Consider the following 15,921-nt stretch of genomic DNA (forward strand, 5'->3'; position numbering starts at 1 on the left):
TTTCAAGTTTATCAGCATAGTTGTTTGTGTACTATCATCATATTATTCTTATTTTTATCAAAAGATCTATTTACAATGTTCGATTGTAATAATATTGATTGTGATAGGATGTAAAAAAGACTCGCCTACAAAGCTAACAGCTGATCTATCTTGAGTTAAATGATTCAACCTGTTGATATGGATGTATTGAGATTTTTGTATAAATTATAGAGTTAACGAATTTAAAAACATCGTAAAATTGAATAGTAAATATTTCTTCATTTAATTGTGCGTAATATTTTGAGCTGGAAACTATATTTTACATAATAGTACTATTATGTATACGAAATAAAAATATTTGATGCCAGTGAATTTTAATTAAATTAGAAGTAAAAAATTTACTGGAAATTATTTAAAATAATCTATAGAAGTATAGTTTTCATGCTTAAAATATATATATGACCTAAGAACTGTTCAAGGTATATATGTAAAATATATACTTAAAAATTAGATAAAATAAAGATGTTTGGAAGTAAGATGTTTGTGTTATAAGTCTTCGATTCGGTACACAGAATTTTTCAGTCGGTTTTGAATGATGGAAAGTTTTTGGCAACAATCAACTGTTCATGTGGGAAGTCCAGTGTTATAGTAAAATGAAAAGCCATATTTGATACTGCTAGGATGTACTCGCTGAGTGCGAACCAGGTAAATGCTGCAAAATATACTGTATTGATATATTTGAACATGACCAACTCATAATCGTTATATTATTTAATTAATTTACAACTCTCATGTTGCAAATTACAATATACTAACCTAAGTCGTGACAGTAAAAACGATGTTTGATGAAGAAAAATATTAACGTGAACGTGGACGTAATACAAATGGCGAAAAGTATTTTCTTGATGGTATACGACAAGTGCTGACTTTTGGTCATCGTTTTATGCACCATGTTGAAGGTCTTGATCATAACGACCATGTACAATAATGAACTGAGCATGAACAAAATGAAGATTTTCTCGTGCACAGCTATATATTGGTAAAAACACGTGGACAGAAATAATCACAGTTTAACGATTAATCTTTTGATTATTCATTTATCACATTGTAAGGATATACGAATTAGACCATAGCATAAATAATAATATATATACATATATATATACATATATACGTACGATAGTTTTCTCTATTAGATATGTAGGTAACACCACAAATTGCGACTACTTCGATTATATTGAGCCAGTAACAGAGATTGATAAATATATAGTGGGTCGATTTGCAGTTGTCAGCGCCTCTGGAAATTTGACTGATGAAATAGTTGTAGTACACCTGGGCGATGACCATACGTGGACCAACGTGAAAAGCAACGGCTATTCGCCACATGTACGTCTGGGGTGTGATGCCAGTGATGGCGCTAATTGACGGTATCACGTTGTACACCTGCAGAAACCGACAGAGATGGGAATAAAATACAAAATATAATATGACGAAGCAAACGAGTAGTTATTGATGAAGTGATGATAAATAAACGTTTTATTTTTTTATTTTCGCACACAAATCATTTAAGCTCGAAGGTATAAGTAAAGATGTACATTAACTACATCGCTAACCACTTAACCGTCTTAACTACTGCATCGCATTCGTGTAGGGTTTTGTGATAAATTAAGTAATTGTTACATGCACCTTAATATTATCATGAAAATATGTATACAGTGCTCGATTAGGCGGGGAGGGGGTACCTAACCCGCAGGAAAACGAAGTTCCTCTACTTTTTTTTTTTAACGTACTCCAACTATATTTTATTACTGGAACGGGGGACGCCACGTTCTCCCTAACTAATGTCCAAAATAATTTTTATAAAAACGTGGATTTCAATGTTCGTAAATTTTATAACGAATATTATGATTTATAATATCAAAAATATTTTTAATATTCGTTTATTAAGACGTTGAGTTCCGCTAGTATTATCACTTATAAGTACCCAGCCTATGTTAACCGAAATTACGTTCGGTCGACTAGTAACTACGCAGCATGGTTATAGATAGAACCATGCTATGCAGACACACAGTACCCGTTAACCTAGCAACCCGCGCTTAGCAACATACAAAATATATAACATAATTGGTTGAAAATGAATTCGAATGTGAGGTAAATATGTACTCTTAGTACTAGTAGCGGTTCTAGCCACCACGAGGCCCTATGTGACACGTGATTTACGAAGCCCCTACTACCGTATTGGGGATATTTTTTTTTTTTTAATTAGGTGTAAAATTATGCATTTTCTGGGGTGGATAGGGCCACCGAGCCACCGGGATTTTCCCGGTGAGCCACTGCTTATATTGACGAAAATGGGCTGATGAAAAATATTACTACTAATACTATTATACAAATAAAAATAAATAAATATAATACTGATAATATATATTTAAATCTAGCTTAAATCTGTAAATATAATAGTAAATTCCTCTGAAATGAAGAAGAAAAAAAAGTAATTACAGTAGGGTTACATAATTTTAAATGTAATTTTTTTTATGTATTATTTTAATTGAATGATCAAAAATTAAAAATTAAATTTTATTTAAAATTTTGAGTGCAAATTTTTTTTTCTTTAATGCATATTTAAACATATTAGTGCATATACTTGTGCATGTTAAAGATCTTTTAACGCATATTTGATTGTTTTTTAATGTATATAATTCCGTGCTATAATGATAACCGATTGTTCAGATTTAAATTATCATATATAATCACTAATAAAACCCCACGGCAAAATTAATTACTGATAAATCATGATTTTCCACAATAATTATACGCGAACCATGTAAATAGTATAATATTGCTAAAATGTTGTACCTATAACCAGGTATGCTTCAAAACGAATTAAAAAGAAAAGGAGGTGCAGAAAATAAAAGAGATAAAAATCGTAGAGTTAGAAAAGAGCAAAACATGTGTAAAATTGGATAGTATAATATATATTATAATTTTAAGAACATCGAAAAAAATAGGTGGTGATTGCCGGGTCGGTTCTCTCAAAGTTGAGGTTGTTGTTTAGTTGGAACTTGGATATAATCATACGGGCCGTTGTATTCTATTTTTACCGCGCCGGTCTGATTATGCCTATCCGCCCCTGTGCATTTTCAATGCTTTTTAGAGCAGATTTTCATCATTACCGCAGTTTAACGACTATAAATTGCATATACAACCTATAATGCATTACAGATTTTTTTTATTCAAAGAATGATTTGGTTTTTCGTGTTTATAATTAATTAATTTAAATAAATTACTTGTTGGATGTTTGAACAATCTATAAATAAAACAAAAAGTTAAATAGTTCAAGAATAAAATATAATATTAGCACAAGATATGAATCTGTATTTACATTACATGGTTACATATGCTTTCAAAAATAAACTCTTCTACTTTTTTCTGACTGGTCTTCAATCAAATGCTCAAAATATTTAACAAAAGCGTTATCAGACTATAATACAAATGATAATTACCATTTTCTTTATTTTCTTATCAATAAAAAATATTTGGTTTAAGAATTATTTAAAAAATTATGACTAAGTGTTCTCAAGAAATACAAATTCATTATAAAAATATTTTAAATTCTGAGTGAAGCGAAGGATCTAATGGTTTTACAATTATGTTAATTATTTTTTTTTTTTCTGTAAACAATTCACTACGCGTAATCAGCGTAATGTTTAATCGTTTCTAGCATGTCCAAGATTACAACTACTTCATGATAAAATTTAATTTTATGTATTTGACAATAATAAACAGTGTTCGGGTTCATACTGGTAAATTTTACTTCAGGGCTCCGATTTTTCAATTTTGCATAGTAAATCATGAATAAACTACAGATTTTTGCTCGACTTTTTGTAAACTGTGGGGCTCCAGGAAGCGGCGAGGCTCTATGCAACCGCACAGCTCGCACTATCCTAGCGCTTCCACTGCTTATTACTTATGTAAATTTATGAGAAAATACATTTTCATAATAAAAGATTACATGGTGGTTATGATAAATGACGGTGTGGTCATTTCAAAATATATGTAAGGTAGAGAAGGAGGTGTAGGGGTATAACCCCCCGGGTTAGGTTAAATAACTGCGCCCGTGGAACGCAGTTTTTAAATCGTTGGACTAATCTCCTCTAGTTAATTTTTCTCAATTCGAGCACTGAATTTACTAAACATTTAAACGTCATACCCGATTATGATATGTCACCACAGACTTGCCAAAATCACTTTGGTAAACCATCTAAAAGATTAGACGTAATAACACCTTTACGAAAATGTCCAATATAATAATAATCCAATAGAATAAGAAACTCTGCGGAAAATCGTGTGTAAAAAAAGAGCTCATTGAATAGAGATATCAAACAACTGATAATTTTCAACCTGACATCAAAGATTTGCGGTTAAGCTGACAACTAGACTAGACTATGTAGAATTTTTTTTAATAAATTATAAATATTTGCAGCGATTAAAACAAACAATTCTTAATCAACTGAAAATGTGTGCGGAGTTCAAAATAAACATTGTCTGACTAAGGTACATAACACAAAATATTGTTTGTGCGTATGTTTAACTTTTTTACACGTATTCGGTCAGAACTAGAAGAAAATTCTAGGTCTGTGACCGAGGTGTTTCTTGATGTTTTTCAACTAGGTTCCTTGGATTTTTGTGGAATGGATTTTTTGAACCGTGGTATGTACTGGAGTTCTGCATGGTCCTGATTTTTAAAGTCCAAGCCCGGCCAATATTTTACTTACCTAGATTTTGCCCGCCGAGCTTGGTCAATCTTAATACAAAATTAATCTAGCCCGGCGCCACTTAACCTTTTTCTCTTCTAAAATTCGATATGTTTAATGTTAACTGTGTAATAAAAACATGGATTTTTTTTTAATTAAAATTTATAGTTTTTAATTAATAATATTGAATAATAATTAAATAATTTAATGATATTTTAAATTAAAATTAAAATTTATTGTTTTTAAATGAGTAAATTTTTTAATTTTTTTTTTTTTTTTTTATGAACTGCAATATAAATTACAAATATTTATTTACTTTTATTTCTAATAGTCCACAATTAAAATACCTCGTGAGCTCGGCCTGTGCAAAGCTCTAGTATGTATATTTTACAAGGGAACCGGTCATTGTTAATTTTTTTTAACATTTCAACTGCGGGTGTATATAATATAATTTTCACAGTAAAAAATTAAACGATAGTTAAGATATTTGTAATAAGAACGAAATCGTCATGGAGCATTTTGCAAAGACATGAAACGCTGAAATCCGTATGCCACAACAATAATTAGAATTCGATTTGCAGACAATGTAATGAAATATAAGAAAAGTGGTCGTAGGCGGCGAACGCTAAAAAACAGTGTACACGTACGACATACAGGGCACATGCGGAGACGAAGGTACGACACAATGCACCGATATACACAGCGCGCGAACTGTGCGTCATCGACTCACTTGGCAATGCGTTTCGTGAACGTCGTCGTACTGGAAGACATACGCGGTGGCCAAGCACGTCAGTAGAGTGATGAGCGGCAAGGATACGCCGACGAAAGCGAGTTTGCGTATGCTGAGGTTGAAAAAGAACAGCATGTGTTCCAGCGACTCGTCGGACCGTTGGCCAACGGATTTCGCGTGGTCGGCCATACCGATCGTTGTCGCGGCAAGCAGCAGCAGAACAACAGCAGCAGCGGCGGGCACCTGTCAGGGGGGAGAAAAAAAAGCGCGTTGTTATAATCCCTTGCAAAGCAGGTGTCGCCGTACACACAGCAGTACGTATGACTAAAACGTGCGTACGTGGACAATAATATTAATATATTTTCTCTCTATCTCTCTCTCCGTATATATACGAGTATATAAATTATATATAAATTTAAATAAATACAATACAATACGAACGCGTGAATCGATGACAGTCGTCGTCGATGGCGACGTTGCGCGGTCGTTCCAACAGTCGAAGCGCTCAGGGCTGCATCCCGGTATTGTTCATCATGATCGCCAGTCGGTCATCTCGATCAGCAGACGCTTTTTGGGTCGGTGCCGTGCGTCGCCATGTCCACCACGCAACCACTTTTCGTAGCACCAAGACAAATGGGATGCCACGAACGAACACAAGAAGGAAAACCAAAAAAAAATGTCACGTAGCTGACACGCGTATGGACGTGTGCACAAACGGCGATGATGATGATGATGATGATCCTATCATGTATAGAATAGCGCACGCTATTCACACGACAACTGCGGACGGCCCCGAGTGCTTGGTCCGTGATCGCGGCGATTGGTTCGAAAGCGAAAAACTTTAGCGCGTTTTATCATCGATCTACATGTACAATGACGTTGCCACCGCCGCCGTGCTGTAGTAGTGTTTTGTTGTTTTATCAAGGAGACCGCTGACGGCGGTGTGCGCCAGCGCGAGCGCGCTCTCGGCCAAATGCGCGCGCCGCCCGTGCGAATAGCGCCGTGTTTGCTGTACCGCCGCGCCACGCACCACGTTTTTAGCACACGCGTCGGCCAGCGTATTTTTAGTCACCGCGCACGTCCAAATTATTAATCGTATTTGCGTTCGCGCTGCTCGCGTTTCGCGCGGTACCTGCCACCACGCGCGGTCGTTGTCGCGTATGCGTGTGTTCGAATTAGCAGCAAGTCGAAGACAATAAGTAATCTTTTTATTATTTTGTACATTATCGACGGTCTGTCGACAGATTATGCAAAACGCCATATCCGGATGCACATATTTAAGTACCAACTTTACTATTAACAAAGGTGTAATTGTTTGGTAACTCTATACACTCCCAAACGTCTTGCTGTCAACAGGAATTGTTTTCTTCGAGAAAATATACGCATTCACACTGATCTCTTAAGAATGATTATTAATTTTACATTAATATGATCCAGTATATATATTTCTAAAGAAAATTTTATATTCTTGTAAATTCTACATGATTTTATGTATAAGTATAACATTTTTATTTTTTAATAATTACTGTTAATATAAATAAAAGCGAAACCTTAGGGGGGTGATCGCAAATAAGTACCCTATTTACTTACACGTGCCTGGCAAAATTACTAGGTCGGGGCAAGTTATTGGGAAAAGTATCTAAATGATATTGCTGTTTTGGTCTTTAAACTTTAAACCAATGGGGCCATTGTCATAATACATATTAACCGAAGCCGTAGGCATCAAAGTCGTGCGGACGGGTTCTGTATAACGACAAATGGGAGCTTACCAATTGCGCTCTAAAAATTTTAGGATCAATAGACCATTGCGCTCTATACAATTTATATTACCTAAGGAAATCTATTAGTTAGTTACTGACCGATTTTTTTGCGAGTATTAATACATAATACATTGTGAGATTTCTAGTATTTTCTACCTTTACACTACTTACCACCCATGAATCAAGGGGAACACTCATGACCTATACGCCGCGTGTTGACCTTAAGGCCGAGTCGGTGAAACTTTATACAGTTTAGTTAATGAAAACTAAAATAAAATAATATTAATAATAATAATAAGAGTATAAGTGGTTAAATCATAAAAACATAAAGTAATAAGATTTTGAGTTTAAGGTAATCATGATGTTTGTATTTTGCATGTTTTAAGAATAATAATAATTTTTAAAATAATCATTTGAGCATGGCATTACAATTATAATAAAAATATATATAAACACATAGATAATTTTTGGGAATATTAATAGGTGCCTAATAATATTATAATTCACATTTAAACATTTATACAATAATAATAACACACCATTTTTAAAAATTCTTTTCTGCTAATTTTGCCAGATTTGTATTTCTCGATAAAAGAATTGATTGTTAATTTTTTTGTTAAATATGCTCTATTTATTGCAATATACGTGCTAGTCTGCGTTTAAATAGTTACTTTTAAAAAGACAAAAATATTTGAATGGTGAGAATAAAAGTTTATAGGAAATGAAGCATGAAAAGCTTTACACGCATTAGTTGTACATTCAAAACTTATTGAAATAGACAATTAGTCGCCCACAGTTTATGAGGAAATATAGAATTAGATGATACATAGTTTTCAAAGATATAATTAGTAAATTTGGTTAGATTTGAATTAATTGGTTAAATCGTCATTATTTTTTCTAAAAACACATCTCCACTTCTTCGTATGGAAAAAGTGACAAACAAAAAATTAAATTGTAATAAATTTTTATTAAATGAATAGCTTTTTTGAAATCGACAACAACTATTTTTAGATTAAAATCAAAATTAAATGTTGCAAATTTACTAATCAAAACTCGAAATAAATATTCGTATGTACTTGTTAGCTTATTTGGCAGTAAAGAAAATATAAGTGGAATATAGTGCCAATTTTTCAAACCATGTATCAAATATTCCATCGACAAAGATTTTGACGCAACTACATAAATATTCTAAATTTGAGTTTGTAGAAAAACATATTACATTCAATATATTGTCGTTTACAAGCAATATATTCTCACCCTTGTATGTATTCGTATCCAAATTAATTAATGCTGTATGCACTTCGGTTACATTTTTCGGTATAGATGGTAGCATTTTTCTACGAGTACGATAAAAGCTTCGTCGTATAGAATGCACATCGTTTAATTTCAAATCTAATGCACTTTATTGCACTTCATTTCGAATTATTAATTAATTTTAGTGGTCGTGTTATAACTTGGTCTGTTGCTTTTCTTTTTAATCAGTAAGTAACAATTTGTCTATTAATATTTACACTTGATTCGTGGTTATGATCAAAGTTAGATTTAAAATCACCGTTTCACTTACATCACATAAAAAATTCGAAGTAATATATAATACACGATTTAATTGTACATCTCCATTTTATTCCATTTTTTGAGATAGAACATTTACGAAACTTAAACTTATCAATAACTAATAATGCTTTACCTTTTTTACTAAGAGCTTTTGTAAAACGATTAGTGGCGGTCAAATGATTTTGTCATGGGGGGGGATGTAACTGATTTTTAACAAACACTATATATAAAAATCTTTATTTTTAAACATGGAAATTATATTATATTAATGATATTATTAATTATTATTAATGATATTTATATTATTAAATCTATTTTTCTGGTTTTGTTGCCAATTCGTCCAGTACTTCGTCTACAGTTATATTGACAACCTCACGATGAACGACCATAGTGGTTGAACCATTGAGACGACTATAAAATAATATAATTACACAATTCATATAATATGATAATATAATATATTATGTTTAACATTAAGTACTAAATTTAAATTTCATTCATTCTTATAAATAAACTATAAAGGAAATGATAAAAATCTAAAAAATTTGTTTCAATTAATATTTTAGGGTTTAATGTTTGAACTGTTAATTTTATTCGAGCCTAGAGACTGTATAATAACTAATAAGTACAGTATATTTATTTTTTTAAATAGAAAATAGATGAATACCTAACCTATATAATATAATATATTATATTATATATAATATAATGTATAATAAGGGGTGGCCAAATTGCGGCTCGCGAGCCGCATGCGGCCCTCGTCAAAGTCGTATGCGGCTCGCGGTCTTATTTACAAAAACCAAAATATTTTAATTTTTTTGTATACATTTATAAAAAAAAAATTTTATTGCATAGATACGAGGCTATAGTGTACAGATTAGTAAACAAAAAAAAAAATTTATTTATATGAATAATAAATTAAAAAATTAAACATCAAGTTAAATTTGTTTGCGTGGTATTTTTTTCATGTCCACTTTTTTAATAAGCTTCTTAAGATCTGGTTGAATTGATGTAAGAGTAGTTCTTAGTAATTCTGTGAGATGATCATTAGTGAAATTTTAACGATATTTTGACTTAATTATTTATATATATGTTTATCAACTGTTAGCTTTTTTAATTACTTTTGTAGTATAGAAGTACCGATTAGATAATTTGACTCTTAATATAATCTTATTAATACATGTGACTCGTGTACATAGACATGTTGGCCACCCATAACATAATATAATATATTATGTATAATTTGGATGAATTATAAATATTTAAAAAAAGGTCATGGGGAGGATCTATCCCTCCTCATCCCTCCCCCCGTTTGACCACCACTGAAAATAATCCATTTTGTTACGTCAAACGACTCAAACTAATACTAAACGACTAACAAGACATAAGTATTGGGTATCATCAATGTATTTTTTTCTATATATAGTATATTGTGTGCGACGAAACAATTATAGGCTGAAAAAATATGTCCAATGATAATAAAAATTTGTTTTCGTCCATCACTCAAATGCATACTTCCGTGATCAAAATATGTGCATATTAATAATAACTTTTCATAAAATTACCGATACTGTTATAAAATATATTAAAACCAGTCACTTTAGCAAAATCAAATTAAATCAATTGATCAATAAATATCAAGTAAATTTAAATACAAGCGCAATTGGTATATTGACCCTAAAATAAAATTTTTTTTAGGCGCAATTGGTCCATGTCCCAACAAATATATCAAGGGTGGTCAACAGGTCGATCGCGACATCAGTTCGAGTCGATCGTAATTCCTTTCATTTTTTCAGAAAAAAATTTAAATATTTATTTATTTTTTGTAAATGTTTATATTTCTGTCTAATCCAAGAATATAAAACCTAAGTTAATAACAATTAATATAAATATATATGATAATAATATTAGTAATAAATAACTATGAAAAACAAAATTATATATTAAGATGAGTTGATATGTAAGTATATGTACGTAACCTAATGGATATTAATTTATTATTATTTATCAACGGTATTTGTCGCGTTTATATAATTGATTAAAAATATTTGTTATGTGAAATTGTAAAATTAAAGTTATTATTACTTATTAAAGTTTTAAATAGAAGAAATAAAGGAAGTGTAACATACCACATACATGTATATAAAATATATTTTTGTTTAGTTACCTTTTTTTTTTTTTTGTCGATCGTGTGACAACCAAGAAAAACTCATAAGTCGATCAGAAGTCTTTACTAGTTGGCTACCTCTGATACGGTTTCCTAAGGTTTTAGCTGTAAAGAGGGTTTCTGGACTTCAACCTCCTTCAGGAAGTTTTATATTAACTATTTAACATATATACTTATGGGCTGAAAATAAATGTGAAAAGTTATTTCTAAGTAATTCAGATTTTGATCGAATAACATACAACTAGACTAACCGATCATAAATTATGGTATTTTCGTACAATTTTAATAAACCATGTTAAATCTGAAGATTTTGTCTTGGAAATTTATATTGAAAATGTGCAATATAACATAATTCACAGACGTCCAGGTATAATAGGTAAACAAAATTAATTTATTTTAATTTATCGAAATTTATTTTGGAAAAAAAGATTATAGGTTATTGGCTGATATTATTATTAACCATGTAAAATAATGCGATTCAATGTAATTTGTAATGTACTTTTTTTTTAAGTTTTACGTTTTTAGACATTTTAGTTATAAAAAATATATTTATTTCTTTAACACCTGCCATTTTTTTTCTATCTACATCCTCGCAGTATCAATATATTATAATTTAGTTTAGGGTGACCATATTTAAAAAAAAAAAAATACAGGACAAAATTAATAATAATTTAATTTTTTTTATTAATAATTAATATATATATCTATAATATCTATATATATTTTATAATTTAAACATAATTTTTAATAACACTGTATATTGTATAAGATTAAATTTTTAAAAAAACTTATTAATTCATTTTGATAATTCAGAGATGTCTTCACTATATGATTTTTCATATTTTTCTGAAAAAGTAATTAGTTTTAATAATTGTGGATGTTCTAAAAGAAATGTATGAAATTCTGTACATGAAACATTTTTAAAATGTTGTTTTACGATTATTATCGATCTAATTGTGTCCACAAGAAATCGATTTTTCTCATCTGTCCATAAAACATTTGTAATTGAAAATATTCTTTCTACCGACGCGTTAGTACCTGGAATAGCCATCGAATACTCTAAAATAACCGTAAAATATTTAATTGAAATGTTATTTTTTTCTAGAATTTTAAATATTTCACACCACCTATCTTTGGTTTTTGAACCATTTTTCCAGTTTTGCATTTTAACCTTCATTACATTAATCACATGATTAAATTCGTCAAAAAGTTCATCTTCATCGAATTTCAATGTTGGATTATTCTTAATAATATATTTAAAACTTTCTTGAATGTCACTCCAAATTGGAAAATCTAGTATATGAATCCAACGAAAAACTTTTAGTGGTTCAAAATGATATCCCCATTTTTCCACGTACGATAAAAACGTGTCATAAAACTCATCAGTTATCTCAATAAACTTTTTTTCACTGTACAGTTTGTTCTTTTCAAGATCTGAAATAAGTTGAGCTAGCTCTGATGTAAAAAAATGTTGATTTTTCCGATTTTTTATTTTACCACATAACACTTCAATTTCTTCATACACCTCGCCTGCTGATATATGATCACCTTCTATCCTTTTTATTGTATCACATACCACCTTCAACTGACTTTGTACAAAATATAACCATGCCATGGATATAGGATCATTAAAAAAAGTTCTTAAAACTGTAGGACACTTTTCTTGTGACATAAAATATGATTTCAATGCAGGATATAAATCTATTATTCTAGAAACAGCTGGCTGTAAAGATAACCAACGCGTTTTTACAGATCCTAAAATATTTTTGTACTCAATACTAACAAAATCACAAAAATCCTTCAATTTTTCTATACGAACTGTATAAATATGAAAATACTGAAATATTTTATTAATTATGAGTTCAATGTCAGTTGGCAAAATATCAGCACTACTATGCATAGCATTGTGCAGAATATGAGCAGCACAGCCAATACCGGAAATATTTCTTTTTAATTTTTCATTTAGAATTGCAAAAACGTTATTTGTGCCTTTTCTCGAGACGCCACCAAAATTTGTATTGCAGTTGTCACCCGAAAATGCAACAACATTATTTAATAAACTATATTTTTTTAAAACATTCAGTATGTAATCTGATAAAATATTTGATGTTTCTCCTTTTAAATTCATAAATTCTAACACTTTAATTTTTACCCCTTCTTGGGGGTTAAAATACCGAATCAGAATTGGAACCAGTTTTAAATTTTTATGGTTTGATGTGTCCACCATAATTGTTAAAAATTTAACGGATTTTAGTTCATCTAACATCTGTTGAATGGCAAAAGGAGCTATTACATTCACAATTATAGATTCACATTTTGTACGAGCACACGAAAATTTTTTTTCGTAAATTTTTTTTATAATTGATGTTGTACAATCCATAGACCTGAATGAATGATTGTGTATGATAGTATGATATGCAAAAAGACCCTCTTCCGCCGCAATACGTTTGCTTTCATTTGTTGACTGTACATTAGTGAAAAAATTCGTTACCTTATTTGAAGAACTGCTTGATACGGCCAATAAATGTTTCTTTTGTTTAACATGTTGTGTTATATCTGAACGACCACCGTTTTCTATTGAAAAAAACTGATTTACATACAATACATAAAACTTTTCCGATTTCATCACTATCTCTTAAATACGGAAATTCAACTTTCAAGCTGGGAGTAAATACGCACCTTCGCTTAGGCATTTTAATAGATTACTTTCCTAAAATTGTAAAATATTATATTGACGATTATCAACAAGTCGACAACACTCAACGGTTGTTGGAACCAAACTAATAGCTATTCGCTATTCGCCGTATTCACAAAACGTATTTTCAGTGATATAAATAGATAAAATCGAAAGCATAGTCAGATAACGGTAAATCCGATAACTCCGATAAGCTCCAATAACTCGTAGACATATCGTCATACCGGATACCCCATACTGATAAATTCAGACAATTACAAGATTACAATTATAATCATTATTCATTACTTTCGTAAGTTTCGTTTTCAAATTCATTCATTTTGTAATTTGTTTGATCAAAAAAACAGGACAAAAAGCGTCCTGAAAGAAGTTTGTCAGGACAACAGGACACAACGCTGAAATAAAGGACAATCCTGTAAAAAACAGGACGTATGGTCACCCTAATTTAGTTGTAATATATCACCACTTGAATACTGTATATGATTGAACAGTCGGCTGTTTGTTCTTGGCGCCACTAGTCAGTTGCGCTCGTTCACGCGACGATCGACTGCATTCTAAAAAGGATTTTCGGAAGGAAACACTAATAACTATAAATAGAACAGATCAGACCTCTTATGAAGATGTTCCACCTGGGCAGCGTTTCCTCCGTTTTTCAAACGCTAAAGGGCATATTGAATTTAATTGTATTTATGGGGAAAAAATGTAAGCTTATTTTATTCTAAATATTCATACAAGCACAAATGTCAATCATCATAAATTAACGAATAAATAAAATTTAAAAAAAGTATATGTTCATAAATAAGTAATCTAATAATAACGTTTTCTATAATAAACAAATTTATATTCGTAAATTATTGAGACAATCTTTAATAAGTATAATAAAAACGCTATGTCAAATTGAATAATAATCAAATTTATCAGAATACATTTTACTGAGTTTCATGATATCATAAGTTAATGTTATAGTGATCATAATTTCAGCTCCACATCAACCAAGTAATTAAATGAATTAAAAATATTGCAAAAAAAAAAGAAATTTATGTAAAAGAATACTTAATTTAAAACTACGACATGTGTGTTATAAAAATAGTATATTAGGCAGTATAAACAATTAGGTATACTTATATTTAACTTAACTATACTACATAAAACATAATATTTTTTAATTATCATTAAAATAAACCATAAATAACATAATAGAATATCTATTATAAACATTTTTTATTTGTATTTGATAAGCATTCAACATAATTCATAACTTTGAAAAATTGGGACAAATATTATTAATTATAATCAAATACGACGAAAAATTAAAATATTAATATTACATACTTAAAGAAAATAAAAATGCAATATAAATTTATATTTATACTAGTCGGATGATTACATTATATTTAAAAACTAAAAATGTAATCTAGCTCAAGTGAATTTTATGTATGTTAAATAAAATTAATTATGGAAATAATAGATATTATACACAAGAGATAGTTAACCTATGCTTATACCACACTTAAGAAAGACCAGATGTCAATTTGTTATATTTTTCCACGCTCTTGAAATAATTTCAGATTATAGAGAAATAAATAAATTATATTAGTATGAATAATTAAAAACTGCTGAAACGAGTTGGGTGAAATATAGGAACAGGTGAATGATATTGCTGTATTAGTGTTGTATAAAAAACCAATGAACCATTAGTTTCAAAAAATCGATTCTGAGTGAAAGAGGTCAGATTTATATTTCTAAAAATGGTTGATTGAAATAAATATCTTATAAAGGTGGGTTGAACTTTTAATGCTTAAACTTTTGCAAAAAAAAAAAAATGACATCTACATAGGTAAGTGTATGATATTAAAATGTTATATTCCATCGTTTTAAATAAACTATAATTAATTAAATTTTAAGTGTCTATAAAAATCATTATTTTCATGAAATTATGAAAGTTATACATGTCTTGATGCTTAAATAATATGTTATATATTATATAAGTACTTAATAGATGTTTCGAATCACTACGACTCATATTTATAGAATAATTAAATAACTAATATTATATAATTAAAATAATTTTTCTTCATTTTTTTTCTTTCGATTATACGGAAAATAGTTAATAAATTCAAAAGATTACTCCCTCCCACCATATTACCAACTAGACACTGATTCTTACTTTTTACTTCCACCTTGTGATTGGAGAAATTCTTTTGGTTACAATAGTATCAACAGAGAAAAAAAGAAAAACATACATCTTGAATAAAAAGCATTTGCAATGCATGTCCCTCAGC

At 29.9% G+C, this 15,921-nt stretch overlaps 2 protein-coding genes across 2 annotated transcripts; both read right to left on the bottom strand.

Annotated features, from left to right (window-relative positions):
• Positions 1 to 424: 424 nt before the first annotated feature.
• LOC112683918 (post-GPI attachment to proteins factor 2-like) lies at positions 425 to 5,991 on the bottom strand. Its single transcript, XM_025555129.1, has 5 exons — positions 5,905 to 5,991; positions 5,464 to 5,706; positions 1,158 to 1,422; positions 796 to 1,008; positions 425 to 691 (listed from the first exon to the last, which is right to left on the bottom strand). Exons 2-5 carry the CDS (start codon positions 5,650 to 5,652, stop codon positions 558 to 560), a joined length of 801 nt encoding a protein of 266 aa, XP_025410914.1. The 5' UTR covers positions 5,653 to 5,706; positions 5,905 to 5,991; the 3' UTR covers positions 425 to 557.
• Positions 5,992 to 11,891: 5,900 nt separating this feature from the next.
• On the bottom strand, positions 11,892 to 13,707 carry LOC112683919. Its single transcript, XM_025555130.1, has 2 exons — positions 12,072 to 13,707; positions 11,892 to 12,003 (listed from the first exon to the last, which is right to left on the bottom strand). The coding sequence occupies exons 1-2, from the start codon at positions 13,568 to 13,570 to the stop codon at positions 11,976 to 11,978; spliced, it is 1,527 nt and encodes a 508-aa protein (XP_025410915.1). The 5' UTR covers positions 13,571 to 13,707; the 3' UTR covers positions 11,892 to 11,975.
• Between the last annotated feature and the right edge of the window lie 2,214 nt (positions 13,708 to 15,921).

This window comes from Sipha flava, unplaced genomic scaffold, assembly GCF_003268045.1.
Source record: "Sipha flava isolate LNK unplaced genomic scaffold, YSA_version1 237_pilon_pilon, whole genome shotgun sequence".
NCBI lineage: Eukaryota > Metazoa > Arthropoda > Insecta > Hemiptera > Aphididae > Sipha > Sipha flava.